General features: G+C 41.8%; 1 protein-coding gene and 1 long non-coding RNA gene across 2 annotated transcripts in view; both read right to left on the reverse strand.

The window, feature by feature from the left end:
- Positions 1 to 15,723, reverse strand: part of LOC137570541 (carboxypeptidase B-like) — a 48,224-nt gene that overhangs the window by 12,485 nt on the left and 20,016 nt on the right. The window contains exons 4-8 of the mRNA XM_068279234.1: positions 9,089 to 9,185; positions 8,898 to 8,999; positions 7,794 to 7,895; positions 214 to 324; positions 28 to 118 (exon numbers count right to left, since the gene is read on the reverse strand). Of these exons, the coding sequence (XP_068135335.1) occupies positions 28 to 118; positions 214 to 324; positions 7,794 to 7,895; positions 8,898 to 8,999; positions 9,089 to 9,185 (503 nt within the window). The remainder of the gene's footprint in view (positions 1 to 27; positions 119 to 213; positions 325 to 7,793; positions 7,896 to 8,897; positions 9,000 to 9,088; positions 9,186 to 15,723) is intronic.
- Positions 11,920 to 13,526, reverse strand: LOC137570540 (uncharacterized). The gene is made up of 2 exons (XR_011031078.1): positions 13,463 to 13,526; positions 11,920 to 12,014 (listed from the first exon to the last, which is right to left on the reverse strand). It is a non-coding gene; the product is annotated as an uncharacterized lncRNA (long non-coding RNA).

Below are 15,723 nucleotides of genomic sequence, written 5' to 3' on the forward strand. Positions count from 1 at the left end.
AAACGAATGAATACTTTCAAAACTTACTGCCCCACCGAGCGTCAAAATTTCTGTTTGGATCAGTGCCGACACACTTTGTGTTCTTGTTGGGTTTGCGAGTTTTCCTCCACATGCGATCCTGCAGCAAGTTGGACATTGTATAGATTACATAAAACATTTTGTTCTTTTAAAATATTATTATTTTTTTATAGTGAAAGGAATAGAACAGCTTACATCCGTCCAGGTATACGCGTAGCCATCAACATTCAACACAGGTAGAACATAGAAATCCAGGTTGTCAAGGAGGCTGGTAAATTGCGCATCAGTACCATAAGAATCCACAGCCTTTTAGGTAGAAGAATAAATACACCAAATTAGATTAGGGCTAAGAATATACGGACCATGAGTAATCTGAACTAAATATATCTAGTTTAAAAAAGATGCTAGCATTCCAGTACCTGCATACTGTAAGACATAACTGACTTTTTTGTACCTCCTGGTGAAGCTACCTGAACTCAAAGTAGGAAGTATTCACAAGATAGGAAGTCTGTCACACTGCATGGCTCAGGAAAATCTTAAAGCATAACCAAAGTGTTCAAAAACTTTAAAATAAAAACTTTGGGGAGTCAGAGTACTTAGCAAGGGCCGGTTTACATGCATGTCTGCTGGACAGGCTTGCGGCCAGATGCTTCACTGGGCAGAGATGCTTCACTGGGCAGTGAACAAGCTATTCTAAACCGGGCATGCGTGATTTCTGAACTATGCATGTCCGGTGAAAGAAAGCTCTTGTGCACATCTTCTTTCTCTCGCGCACAAGCACTTCCCTTTACTGGGCATGTGTGGTTTGTAACTCACGCATACCCAGCTCATAATTGCTCAGGCATGGCCACGGGCACTTCCTGAAGAGAAAATGGCCTCAATTCACTAAGATCATGCTGGAGATAATAAGGCAAGCGAAAACTTACCTCCACACAGTGAGAGAGTTATCCTATCTCTTCATTCCTTACGTTACCTCCTCTGTAGTTAATTTACCTCCTCTGTAGTTAATTTACCTCCTCTGTAGTTATTTTCACACGCAATTAATTAACAGCCTGTCTTTAATTCTGGAATTATTTTAAAGATTGGAGAGTTAACTTAAAGACAGAAGAGTTAACTTTAGGTTTGCCTGAGGTAAAATGTTTCCTGAATACTACATGCCTTATCACCATGGTAACAACTCTAGAAACGTTATTAAGGTCAGGAGATAAGCATAGTGAATTGAGGCCTTTGTCTGAAAACAGGGAATGGAAGGGACAATGAGCAGCATGAAGCGACTCATAGCTACTGGTTAATGTGTATCAAGAATTAAAAGGTTATGCTCCCAGTGAATCACTGGTTAAAGTGGACCTGAACTCTTGCACATGACAGAAGGAAAACAGAAAAACATGCACCCTGTATATATTTAGAGAGTTCAGCCTGTTTAGTTCCCACTCATTTGTGTCTAATCACAAGTTGTGATTTGATCTCTCCCCTGTGTCACGGCAGATAAGGCAGATAAGCTAATTTGAAAGCAAAGGCATGTTAACAATATATCTGCTTCCAGAAAAGCAGCAAGTAGACACACTGCAGATTTATTGCAGGATTTGTATCAGCTGTAACAAAGAAATGTTTTTGTTTAAAGGTTATTAGGTTGTTGCTGTTGTTGTTGTTTTAGAGCAGAGAGGACGTTCTGAGGTCAGGTCCGCTTTAATCAATACTATATTATAGCTGGAGCACGGTCCAATTGTTTGATAAATTGCCGTCGTAGTACTTTAACCACTTCCCGACCGCCGTATATACAATTGGCGGGCGGGAAGTGGACCCCGCAAGGACCACCGTATTGACAAATGGCGGCGGTCCTTTTACGGGCATGGGTGGCGCGATCGCGTCATTCGTGACGCGATCGGCCGCCGGGGACTGGCTCTGCCCACCTCGCGCTGTAACCCGCCGGCCGTTCGGAAGCGCCGGCGGGTTACTAGCACCCGGATCACCGCATACAAAGTATATAATACACTTTGTAATGTATACAAAGTGTATTATACAGGCTGCCTCCTGCCCTGGTGGTCCCAGTGTCCGAGGGACCACCAGGGCAGGCTGAAGCCACCCTAGTCTGCACCCAAGCACACTGATTTCCTCCCCTCTGCCCCCTGATCGCCCACAGGACCCCTCAGACCCCCCCACTCTGCCCACCCCCCAGACCCCTGTTTGCACCCAATCACCCCCCTAATCACCCATCAATCACTCCCTGTCACTATCTGTCAACGCTATTTTTTTTTATGCTCTAAACTGCCCCCTGCTCCCTCCTGATCACCCCCCCCCACCCCTCAGTTTCTCCCCAGACCCCCCCCCAGACCCTCCCCCCCTGAGTACTGTATGCATCTGTCCCCCTGATCACCTGTCAATCACCTGTCAATCACCCATCAATCACCCATCAATCACCCCCTGTCACTGCCACCCATCAATCAGCCCCTAACCTGCCCCTTGCGGGCAATCTGATCACCCACCCACACCAATAGATCGCCCGCAGATCCGACGTCAGATCACCTCCCAAGTGCAGTGTTTACATCTGTTCTCTACCCTAAACACCCACTAATTACCCATCAATCACCCCCTGCCCCTATCACCACCTGTCACTGTTACTCATCAGATCAGACCCTAATCTGCCCCTTGCGGGCACCCAATCACCCGCCTACATGCTCAGATTGCCCTCAGACCCCCCCCTTATCAATTCGCCAGCGCAATATTTACATCTGTTCTTCCCTGTAATAACCCACTGATCACCTGTCAATCACCCATCAATCACTGCCTGTCACTGCCACCCATCAATCACTCCCTGTCACTGCCACCCATCAATCAGCCCCTAACCTGCCCCTTGCGGGCAATCTGATCACCCACCCACACCAATAGATCGCCCGCAGATCCGATGTCCGATCACCTCCCAAGTGCAGTGTTTACATCTGTTCTCTACCCTAAACACCCACTAATTACCCATCAATCACCCATCAATCACCCCCTATCACCACCTGTCACTGTCACCCATCAGATCAGACTCTAATCTGCCCCTTGCGGGCACCCAATCGCCCGCCTACACGCTCAGATTGCCCTCAGACCCCCCTTATCAATTCACCAGTGCAATATTTACATCTGTTCTTCCCTGTAATAACCCACTGATCACCTGTCAATCATCTGTCAATCGACCATCAATCACCCCCTGTCACTGCCACCCATCAATCACCCCCTGTCACTGCCACCCATCAATCCGCCCCTAACCTGCCCCTTGCGGGCAATCTGATCACCCACCCACACCAATAGATCGCCCACAGATCCGACGTCAGATTACCTCCCAAGTGCATTATTTACATCTGTTCTCTACCCTAAACACCCACTAATTACCCATCAATCACCCCCTGTCACTGCTACCTATCAGATTAGACCCCTATCTGCCCCTAGGGCACTCAATCACCCGCCCACACCCTCAGAACGCCCTCAGACCCCAGCCCTGATCACCTCGCCAGTGCATTGCTTGCATCTATTCCCCCCTCTAATCACACCTTGAGACACCCATCAATCACCTCCTGTCACCCCCTAGCACACCTACCCATCAGATCAGGCCCAATACAACCTGTCATCTAAAAGGCCACCCTGCTTATGACCGGTTCCACAAAATTCACCCCCTCATAGACCACCTGTCATCAAAATTTGCAGATGGTTATACCCCTGAACAGTCATTTTGAGACATTTGGTTTCCAGACTACTTACGGTTTTGGGCCTGTAAAAATGCCAGGCCAGTATAGGAACCCCACAAGTGACCCCATTTTAGAAAAAAGACACCCCAAGGTATTCTATTAGGTGTATAACGAGTTCATAGAAGATTTTATTTTTTGTCAAAAGTTAGCGGAAATTGATTTTTATTGTTTTTTTTTCACAAAGTGTCATTTTTCACTAACATGTGACAAAAAATAAAATCTTCTATGAACTCGTCATACACCTAACGGAATACCTTGGGGTGTCTTCTTTCTAAAATGGGGTCACTTGTGGGGTTCCTATACTGCCCTGGCATTTTAGGGGCCCTAAACCGTGAGGAGTAGTCTAGAAAAGAAATGCCTCAAAATGACCTGTGAATAGGACGTTGGGCTCCTTAGCGCACCTAGGCTGCAAAAAAGTGTCACACATGTGGTACCGCCGTACTCAGGAAAAGTAGTATAATGTGTTTTGGGGTGTATTTTTACACATACCCATGCTGGGTGGGAGAAATCTCTCTGTAAATGGACAATTGTGTGTAAAAAAAAAATCAAACAATTGTCATTTACAGAGATATTTCTCCCACCCAGCATGGGTATGTGTAAAAATACACCCCAAAACACATTATACTACTTCTCCTGAGTACGGCGGTACCACATGTGTGGCACTTTTTTACACCCTAAGTACGCTAAGGCGCCCAAAGTCCAATGAGTACCTTTAGGATTTCACAGGTCATTTTGCGATATTTGGTTTCAAGACTACTCCTCACGGTTTAGGGCCCCTAAAATGCCAGGGCAGTATAGGAACCCCACAAATGACCCCATTCTAGAAAGAAGATACCCAAAGGTATTCCGTTAGGAGTATGGTGAGTTCATAGAAGATTTAATTTTTTGTCACAAATTAGCGGAAAATGACACTTTGTGGAAAAAAAACAATTAAAATCAATTTCCGCTAACTTGCGACAAAAAATAAAATCTTCTATGAACTCGCCATACTCCTAACGGAATACCTTGGGGTGTCTTCTTTCTAAAATGGGGTCATTAGTGGGGTTCCTATACTGCCCTGGCATTTTAGGGGCCCTAAACCGTGAGGAGTAGTCTTGAAACAAAAATGACCTGTGAAATCCTAAAGGTACTCATTGGACTTTGGGCCCCTTAGCGCAGTTAGGGTGCAAAAAAGTGCCACACATGTGGTATCGTCGTACTCAGGAGAAGTAGTATAATGTGTTTTGGGGTGTATTTTTACACATACCCATGCTGAGTGGGAGAAATATCTCTGTAAATGGACAATTGTGTGTAAAAAAAAAATCAAACAATTGTCATTTACTGAGATATTTCTCCCACCCAGCATGTGTATGTGTAAAAATACACCCCAAAACATACCACTATATACTACTTCTCCTGAGTATGGCAATACCACATGTGTGGCACTTTTTTGCAGCCTAACTGCGCTAAGGGGCCCAAAGTCCAATGAGCACCTTTAGGCTTTACAGGGGTGCTTACAATTTAGCACCCCCCAAAATGTCAGAACAGTAAACACACCCCACAAATGACCCCATTTTGGAAAGTAGACACTTCAAGGTATTCAGAGAGGGGCATGGTGAGTCCGTGGCAGATTTCATTTTTTTTTTTGTCGCAAGTTAGAAGAAATGGAAACTCACAAAGTGTCATTTTCCGCTTACTTGTGACAAAAAATAATATCTTCTATGAACTCACTATGCCTTTCAGTGAATAATTTGGGATGTCTTCTTTCCAAAATGGGGTCATTTGGGGGGGTATTTACACTATCCTGGAATTCTAGCCCCTCATGAAACATGTCAGGTGCTCAGAAAAGTCAGAGATGCTGGAAAATGGGAAAATTCACTTTTTGCACCATAGTTTGTAAACGCTATAACTTTTACCCAAACCAATAAATATAGGCTGAATGGGTTTTTTTTTAATCAAAAACATGTTTGTCCACTTTTTTCGCGCTGCATGTATACAGAAATTTTACTTTATTTGAAAAATGTCAGCACAGAAAGTTAAAAAAATCATTTTTTTGCCAAAATTCATGTCTTTTTTGATGAATATAATAAAAAGTAAAAATCGCAGCAGCAATCAAATAGCACCAAAATAAAGCTTTATTAGTGACAAGAAAAGGAGCCAAAATTCATTTAGGTGGTAGGTTGTATGAGCGAGCAATAAACCGTGAAAGCTGCAGTGGTCTGAATGGAAAAAAAGTGCCTGGTCCTTAAGGGGGGTAAAGCCCACGGTCCTCAAGTGGTTAACCACCACCACTCTCCACTTCCCTCTTTATTACATCCAGTTGTGAATTCCAGAGCACTTCCAATAAAACTTAAGTAAATAGTTTAAATATTAAGTAATACTTTTTTTTCAATGTTTGTTTATTTTCCTGTGCCTTCTAAATGTTATTCTAAAAGCTATATATTTGTATTATTCTGTCTGCCATTATTATCATCCCTTCTAAAATGTTTAACATGAGTCCAGATTTATGAAGGACACACAAATCTGTTCTAGCTGAAAAACAATTATGGATTTACTAAACAAGAAATCTCCACATTTATGATTCAAATGAGTCAGGCAGATCAGGAATTCACAAAGTGATTCCTGGGCATAACAACACATGCTGCCGAACAACACATGCTGCAGCTAAATACTTTTTTTCACACTGTATTTTTTTTACAGCCATCTGTGTTTATTAAATAGTCTACATCATGACCATGCATTGCAAGCATTGCAATATAATCATAAATGTGTCTGCTGAATGAATCTTATCTCAGTACCCCCCTGACTCTTTTCTCGTACATTGCCAATGAGAGGGAAGCTAAGGAACACCTTGTCTCCCCTTCTTCCCCTCCCACATTCCTGCTCCTTGTTGATTGGCTGAGGGCAGTTCAGGGAGATAGTGGGACATGAGGCTAAGAAGGGATATGGAAAAACTGAGGAAATCCACCTGCTGGCCAAGCAGCAGAAACCCTGTGTTATCACTTCCAATATAAACCTGCAGCAAGTCTTCACTGTGAGCAGCAACACCTGATTACTGCTGCTTGACCAGCAAATGGATTTCCTCAGCTTCTCTAACTCCCAGTCCGACAATGTTCAGGGGCATAACTAGAAATCACTGGGCCCCCCTGGCCCCTGCAAAACTTTGGATGGGGCACCCTCCCCCCTCAATTGGCTAGTGCACACCTGAAGGTGTTTTCCCTATGCAGACAACAGACAGCAGTGAAGCACTGCACGCATTTTCTCTATCAATTACATTGGCTTCTGTGATAAAACATGCATGTTTTCACACATACAGACACACATGAGGCTTGATTCACAAAAGCGTGACAATTCTTATCACGCCCGTGCGAAAAGGTTTACGCGCGCTATGACAAAGGTTCTTGCGCATTAACGTTCACGTGTGCGAGCAAACCCGCACTTTAGCGCATGCACATGAACGTTAATGCGCGACAACCTTTGTCATAGCGCACGTAAACCTTTGCGGGCGGTAAACTGCGCGCAGCGCATAGCGCGGGCTTGATAAGGATTATCACTCTTTTGTGAATCCAGCCCCTGTTGTGCTTAAAACGCATACAGAAAACTGACAGACGAGTGAGCTCCCAGCCTCAGCTTATTACATTTACTCTGTCCATCTCTAATGGAGCAAAACTGGCTCTGCAGACTACATTAGACCAGCATTAGTACAGTACAGAGAACTTGGGGAGGGGTGGAGAGGTTGGAGGCTAGGTGCTGTACAAAAGAGCATACTGCACACTGCATAGGGACTGCCTACAAATCTTTGTCTACAAAACTTTGTATGATTCCTTATCAGTGGCTGAGCAGATGCAGTCATTAGAACCACTGTGCAGAGGGCAGAAAAGTTTTTCTCTCCGTGTCCTTAGTTGTCAGGTCAGGGAAAATAAACTTCTCCTCCCACAGGACCCCTGCAGCTTTTGGGTCCCCCTGTTGCTGCATCCCTTGCAGGGTCTATTGTTATGCCCCTGCTCAGATTATATAAAATATTCATGCAAAGTAATACAATACTCAATATAGATACATAAATATACTAACCTCTTTCACAAACCACTGACAGAATGCTGGAGTGATCCATTCCCTCGCATGGAATCCACAATCTATGAAAACAGCATTTTTATTGGCACCAGCTTTGCCAACCTTTTTTAAAAAAAAATACATATACACAAACTTTAATGAAAATACATACAGTATATACAGAGATGAATACATAATAATAATAATATAATAACAATTAGCGATTTTCATTAACTTATTTTTTAGAGATTCTGGAATATATTGATTTTCTTCAGAAATGTATTTACCTGATAGAGGAAATTGTAAAGAAAAAAGAAAAAAAAAATCTGAAATGATTATTTGTGATTGCCTTAACTGACCAGGAAATTTGGGTGCAGGGTGAAGCCAAAAAACACCTCACCCTGCTCCTGTAAAAGTCCTGGCGGTGTTAAAGGGAACCATAGCTGAAAAAAATAAAGATTTTATACATACTTGGGGCTTCCTCCAGCCCCATACGCGCTGATCGATCCCACGCCGCCATCCTCCTCTTCCCGCAGCTACGAGAACTGGCTCCCCGCTCCGCCGTCAGTTGGAGCCAGTCTAAGCGTAGCAGAGGTGTGCTCTTTGCGCATCTCTGCAGCAGTGTATGGAGAGATACGTAGAGGGGGCGCACTTCTCCTGCGTAGCCCGGCTCCGATGACGTCAGTGACGGGAGCCCGTTCTCCTAGATGCGGGCAGCGGTGGATGGCGGCGTGGGAGCGATCCGGGCGTATGGGGCTGGAGCAAGCCCCAGGTATGTATAGAATCTTTTTTTTTGGGTTCCTCTCTGGTTCCCTTTAATTACTATACCCCCTCCAGCCTGCCGTGGACTGTGGGGAAAGACGTAATTCGGCTGCCGGCTATTGCTCCTGGCTGAATAACGCTGATTTTAAAGTAATCTGGATACCGTCTTTGACTGCGTCCACATTTCTTTATGAGCGCCGCTATAGCCGTAATTAACATTATGGCCTATTGTGGCGCATAGTGCACCCAAATTTCCCTGCACCGTTTTGCGCTGTTTCATGCTTCCCTCTGATGGTATTCCTGGGTTTTGGCATTTGCTAAATTTTAGCTTTATTTGTACATACTGTATCTGGATGTAATTACCTTCAGTAAATAAAGAGGTCTGCCCTCATATGAAGTTCCGATTTGTGAGCGAGAGACAAGGTCTGGATTCTGTGCTGCGATATTGGCAGTCCACGCGTAAATCTACATAAAAATAGAGGTCAGTAATAAAATATTCTTTATAATGCTGTTTCATAAACCATGTTTTTTTTTATACTAAATTACAGTTTTACCGTATCAAGTTCGTTGTACTTCAGATAGCTGTGAGCGGAGCGGATGTTGCTGTTTAGCTGTTTCTGGATGGCTACCTGCACATCATCAATCATAACTCTGCAGAGAAGCAGAACAGATTATTCTATGACTATCAATATTATACCTTAAATGCAATGATATTTATACTGGGACACTTTTCACTAAGAGAATGAGTAGAAGATTGAATGCTTTAAAGCTAAACTAAAGTCACAGAATAAAAAAAAAAACAAAAACAAAAAAAACAACTAAAGCTATAAGACATCTATAGAAGGTAACAGGTTTGCATGCGTTTCCTCAATTATATGTTATCAATAACAATATCCTACATGTCCCATATATATGGCCATTTAGTACTATGAGCACTGATGAATGACATTAATGATTAATTCAGACATTGCTCCTCCTTAATGTCCCTTTTTACTTCAGTAAATTATTGATTCTCTGATAGCACCTTATTCAATTCACTTTCTTCTAAGTTTTCTCTTAAACAGACTCTGTAACAACATTTTGAGCCTTATTTCTTCTATCCTATAAGTTTCTTTACCTGTTCTAATCTGCTCTGGCATACTGCAGCCTTTTCTAGTTACACTGTCTCTGTAATAAATCTTATCTTCTTTCCTCTGTCGGCTCTGTCAGGCTCAGGCTGGAATGTGTGGAATGTGCAGCACTGCTTGTGATAGGCAGAAGCTCTTCAAGCTCTCCTCTCAGCCTATCACACTCTGGTTAGCAGCCATGTCTTTTGTTTGTAAACACTGCCTAAAACTGGCAATTACAAGCCAGGATTGCAGCAGGGAGTGGCAGAAACAGCACAGAGGGGCCCAGGAGAATATAATGAATAGAATGGTATGCTTTTTGCTGTAAGAATTTTAGAGTACAGATTCTCTTTAATAGATACTTTTCCATCTTCTGTTTAAAATACCAGCCCTTTTTCAAGTCATGCAACAAACATCACCCGAAAAGGGCTGTTTACCTGAAACATCGTATCTTTTAAAGGGACCCTGAGCAGTGGCCTAAAATGAAAATGGGGACTTCCCTGGGGCCTCCTCCAGCCCGCTGCATCCTGCAAGGTCCTCAGGAATCCTCTTCCTCCCTTCCATGGTCCCGCTGGCAGCTTCAGTAATCCAGCAACTTCAGCTGATGTTTGGCATGTGCACCCCCGGTGCTCACCATGTGCGTCATCACAACGGGTGCTGTAAGAGTCCGAAGCTGCCAGCGGGACCAATGAAGGAAGGAAGAGGATGCCAGCGGACCTCACAGGCGAAGGGAGGCTGGAGCAAGTCCCAGGTAAGTCCCAATTTTCATTTTAGGCCACTGCTCAGGGTCCCTTTCATTGGATACAATAAAGAGCTGATTTTATTACATGGGTGGTGCTGACTCCATCACAAAGACAATAACAATAGCTTCTGTAGCTACAATAGCTATGAATAGTAGGCACTTGTGGCGGCATTGTGTGGGGGGTGGCATTTAGGCTTAGGTATGCAGGGGGTGTGGTTAAGGTTAGGCATTTGAGGGCGGGTGGTTAAGGTTAGGCATGGGGGGTAGTTAAGGTTAGGCTTTGGGGGGGGGGGGAGTTAAGGTTAGGCATGCAGGTGGGCGGGTTAAAGTGTACCTGAAGCAGCATGTGACATGACCGGATAAACATGTGAATGTACAGTGCAAAGCATATTTAAAACCAGGCTGTGTTACTTGTTTTATTTTGCTGCCTGAAAGAGTTCATTTTTAGGCATGGAAGTGACAGCTTCTGTCAGGAATATAGTAAACATCACTGATAAGCAAATTACAGCCATAAAAGTTTTCCTGATTTTCCTGATAGTCGGGCAGACTATCAGACAATATTTCTTCAGCAATAAACTTTATATATAACGCAAAAATTCGTAATGAAGATGCCATCTTAGCGGCCATTGACGCTGAAAAGGCGTTTGACCGTATTTCAAGACCATTTATCTACACAACTTTAGAACACTATGGTATCGGTCCCATCTTTATCAAACGAATCAAAAATCTATATTTAAACCAAACAGCCAGAGTAAAAATCAACGGTACCTTGACACACTCCTTCCCTTTGGGGAACGGCGTGAGGCAGGGATGTCCAATCTCCCCGCTAATATTCAATTTAGGCATAGAAGTGTTAATACGCATGATCCATTCTGACAGGGAGATATCTGGGTGGCATATAGGTAACTATGAAAGTAAACTACTAGCATACGCGGACGACCTTCTTTTGACATTAACCAATCCCCTGACCTCTTTCGAAGCAGCAAATAAAATAATAACTGAATTTTCCAAATACTCGAACTATAAAGTAAACAATTCTGAAACTACAGTATTAAACATAAAAAGTCCCGCCGAAATATTGAGTACCCTACAACTAAGGTATGGCATTCATTATACCAATTCTCATATTAAATATCTCGGTATCAACTTATGTAGTGATTTCAATGATCTATTCAAACATAATTATACACCAGTGCAAAAAGATTGTGAGAAGATACTGAGTAAAATGAAAAATGCCCAATTTAATACAATTGGGAAAATCAACTTTATAAAAATGAAAATTCTTCCTAAAATAATATTTACAGTACAAAATTTGCCAATAAACATCCAGAGGAATTGGTATAATGTCTGGAACAATATACTTCAAAATTTCATATGGAGAACACCAAACCGCAGAATTTCATATAAGATAATAAGCAGGCATAAGAAATTGGGAGGAATACGGGGCACCGAATATTAAACGATATGCCCAATGTTTCCAATTGCAAAGAATCTTAGATCTCAGGATATGCGACCCGAAGAGATTCTGGACAACATATGAAAGAAGTCTGTTTAATTACGATATGTTGGATTCATGGCACCCCCACACGGTAGCAAAACTCCTCCCTTCTATCAGCCATCCATTATTAGCACCTGCAATTAAAACCCACATGGAAGTTATAAGATCTATGTCAAAGAGCAATAAAATATCATTACTAACCACTCTACGCAATAACCCAGATTTTCAACCTGGCTTAACTTCAGGGTGGTTCAAGGAATGTGGGCTCCCTCGAGATGTTAGAATCCTAGACTTGGTTGGCCACAGAGATTCCACATTGAGGGAGATCTATAACATGGTCAGAATGGATAATGGGCTGTGGAGCTTCCAGGTCAGGAGCTACCTTTCCAAACATAAGGATAATATAAGTAAAACCATAAATATTTATGAAAAGTGTTTTCTTCATTCGAGGGTGGGGAAGGGAATGACAGCAAATTTATATTTTTTTCTTGACAGTTGTCAAACTGATCCTCTACCTAAGTTCTGTAGAAGCTGGGAACAAGACCTAAATCATATCCAAAACTTGGATTGGGGAGCAGTATTCCAGGAAATTTGGACCCCCAGCTATACCTCATTTCAACTTGTTAATTATAAACTCATGACGAGATGGTACTTCACACCCTCTAAGATGGCTAAATTTAAAGGCGGAAATGGGAACTGTTGGAGATGTCTTACCGCGTTTGGTTCATATATGCATATGTGGTGGTCGTGCCCGGTTATACAGAACTTTTGGAGAGAGATAGGAGATTTCATTAAACTTCCTTCCCCTTTTCATCCCAGTACCGCTCTGTTGAGTTGCATGGAACCTGACAGCTTTAGACATGCAAATAAACTAGTAATCCCTGCAGCAATTGTGACCAGGAAACTTATAGCAAAATCCTGGAAGAACCCCGAAGCTCCCAGTATGGAAGAGTGGATATGGATGATGTCAGATTTTTTGCAAGGTGGCGAGGGCAGTGTAGAAGATGCTGGCACCAACAAACAAATGGAGGAATGGAAAATTGCATGGGAAAAAATAAGTAACATATAATATGTAGTTAAGTATTTGAAGTGGAGGGGATGAGGAGAAAAGAACCAAATAACCACTATATTACCAACTGAAATTGTAAGGATAAATGGATGGATGAATGTGCAGATGCATGGATATATGTTGAAGTATAGAAGGCACTTATATGAATGTGTATGAAAGGTGAAATAAGAGTAATTGCTTTGCTTCTCAGCTTAGATATGTGACCTGTTTGTGCATGAGGCCTGTCCCCTCCATTGGCTCGGTCCGGCCCTGATGGCTCATGCATGGAGGGCATGCCCATAAAATAAGTGGGTGGTCGGAAAGGGATATTAACCACTTAATGTTAAGATGGGTAGGTGGAGTTTTTTTTTTGCTGGTGTTTGTGTTTTTTTTGTTTTTTCTTACTTTCTTTTTTCTCTTTCTTACTATAATTAGTTTGACCTGAGCCACTGGTGGAATATTTGATATATTGTAGTGATGATGGAGTGAGGGAGGGGGGGAGGAGAGGAAAGAAAATCAAACTATGATGCAGACCTGAGACCCACGTATGATGGCTTCACAGCTGTCACATGGTCATATCTGGGTCACATACCGGCTGAGTTTGAAAAAAAAAAGAAAAAAATAAAAATAAAAAAAAAAATAAAAAGTTTTCCTGGCAGAATACAACTGCAAAATAGTAGAATATTGATACATTTACCAAAATTCTACTAGCAGATAATCTGGTGTCCTTTTTGCATTTATGTAGGTCTTATTTTCAGGGAAACACAGTAGTGGTACTGTAATAATAATAATGATTAATAACTACAAAGTCTATTTGCCTATTATAGGGTGTTGTTTTAACATGACAATAGCTGCTTATGTCCAAAACTATATTTGTAAAGTTAATTAAAAAAAAGAAATATATTGCTAACAAGGATGATTAATCTATCTGTAATATGTAGCAAATTGATTCAATACTTTATGTACAAAATAACAAGGCCAACAGCTGGACCTATAGAACAACAAAAAAAGCATAACATGCTCTATTTCCTCATACAGGAAAATATGATGTTAAACACATAAAAAATGTATATGGAGTAATGTTGGTTTCTGCTTTACATTTACCATGGCCAGCCAGTAATTTCTGGTTTTACAATCGTCCTTAGGTGTACACAAAAGAAATGCTGTTTGCTTTACTGTTACTTAAATGTGTGTATTTAAGACATATTTTTGTCTGAACAAATAAACCTAATGTGACTATAAATAGATGAAAGCAGCATCATAAATATAATGTATGTCTAATGATCTTTTAGCAGAGTTAGCAAAAAAAAAAATCATTAGGTATAAGTTGACTTTTAGAGATAGCTGACAAAGGTATGTATTGGAGAATTTTTTTACATAATATTTTATAAATCACATTGTGAAACATTATTATTATTATTTATATAGCACCAACATCTTTCGCATCACTGTACAGAGTATATTGTCTTGTCGCTTACCTGTCCGTCGGGGGGCTCACAATGTGGTCCCTACCATAGTCATATGTCTACATCATGAAGTGTACGCATCTTAGTCTGGGGCCAATTTTTTAGGGGGAAGCCAATTAATGTATTTGTTTATTTTTGGGATGTGGGAGGAAAGCGGAGTGCCTGGCGTAAACCAATGCAGACATGGGAAGAACATACAAACTCCGTGCATATAGTGCCCTGGCTGAGATTCGATCCTGAGACCCATCACTGCAAGGCAAGAGTGCTAACCACTACCCTAACGTGCTGCCCAGTTTTACACAGCAAATATCTACACCATAAAACGTATTTGTTTCTTATTACAAAGTAGAAATTAATTTACATCTTTGCTATGCTGCTATAAAAACCCCGAAACCAAAAATGACTCAGTAGTGTGGAGCAGGTATCAGCAAATGCTGCAAGTCACCCAACTTGTTGATGTTTGCAAAGACTTTTTATTGTCTCATTTTTTGAGTGAAAACTGGCAAAAATGTCCTTCCGATCACTTATCAGTTCACAAACTTGTCTGCTCTAGCCTGGATAGCCTCCGATCGGTCACCAATACACTTTCACAATCAAATAGGATTTTTCTTAACGACAAGGTGGGGATACCTTCCCTTTCTTACTCAATAGAGATGTTGTTTAAATTTAAAGTCCTACTGTCACACAAAATAGCAAAATTTAAAATAAACACATACTGTATATAAAAGACATTTCTCCCAGAGTAAAGTGCACTATAAATGACTTCGTATGTTGCTGTCACTTACAGTAGGTAGTAAAAATCTTCCGATTCATGTCCTCATGAAGGAGTCTGAGGCAGGGTACACACTTGACTTTCAGTTTTCCGCGCGCGTTTTCCTGCATACTTTTTCTGCACACCAAGTGTGTTTCCATGCAGGAAAACGTGCGCGTTCTTTCACAGCAGCTGATGTAAATAATAGAGGAAACTGCCAAAATGTGCAGAGTCATCATGCAGAATGTCAGTTTTTTTTTCTGCATGCGAACAACACAGTAAGTGTGCACTAGCACATTGATTAACATGAGTTCTCAGTTTTTCTGTGCAGAAAACGTGCACGAAAACAGTCAAGTGTGTCCCCTGCCTTAGTATTTCCTTTATACAGCAATATGTGGATGTAGGAAGTGTTTCTGATGCTGAAACCAGGATCATTAACATAAAAATGTGTATTCTGAACAATGTATTACATTCTAGTGTTGATGTTCCAGTTTGGAACATTGTTCTGAATTCAACTGAGCACCACACTTAAGAACCATTCAGCACTGAACCTGCAGACAGGGTCAGAGGGGGTTCAC

Source organism: Hyperolius riggenbachi, chromosome 4 (genome assembly GCF_040937935.1).
Source record: "Hyperolius riggenbachi isolate aHypRig1 chromosome 4, aHypRig1.pri, whole genome shotgun sequence".
Lineage (NCBI taxonomy): Eukaryota > Metazoa > Chordata > Amphibia > Anura > Hyperoliidae > Hyperolius > Hyperolius riggenbachi.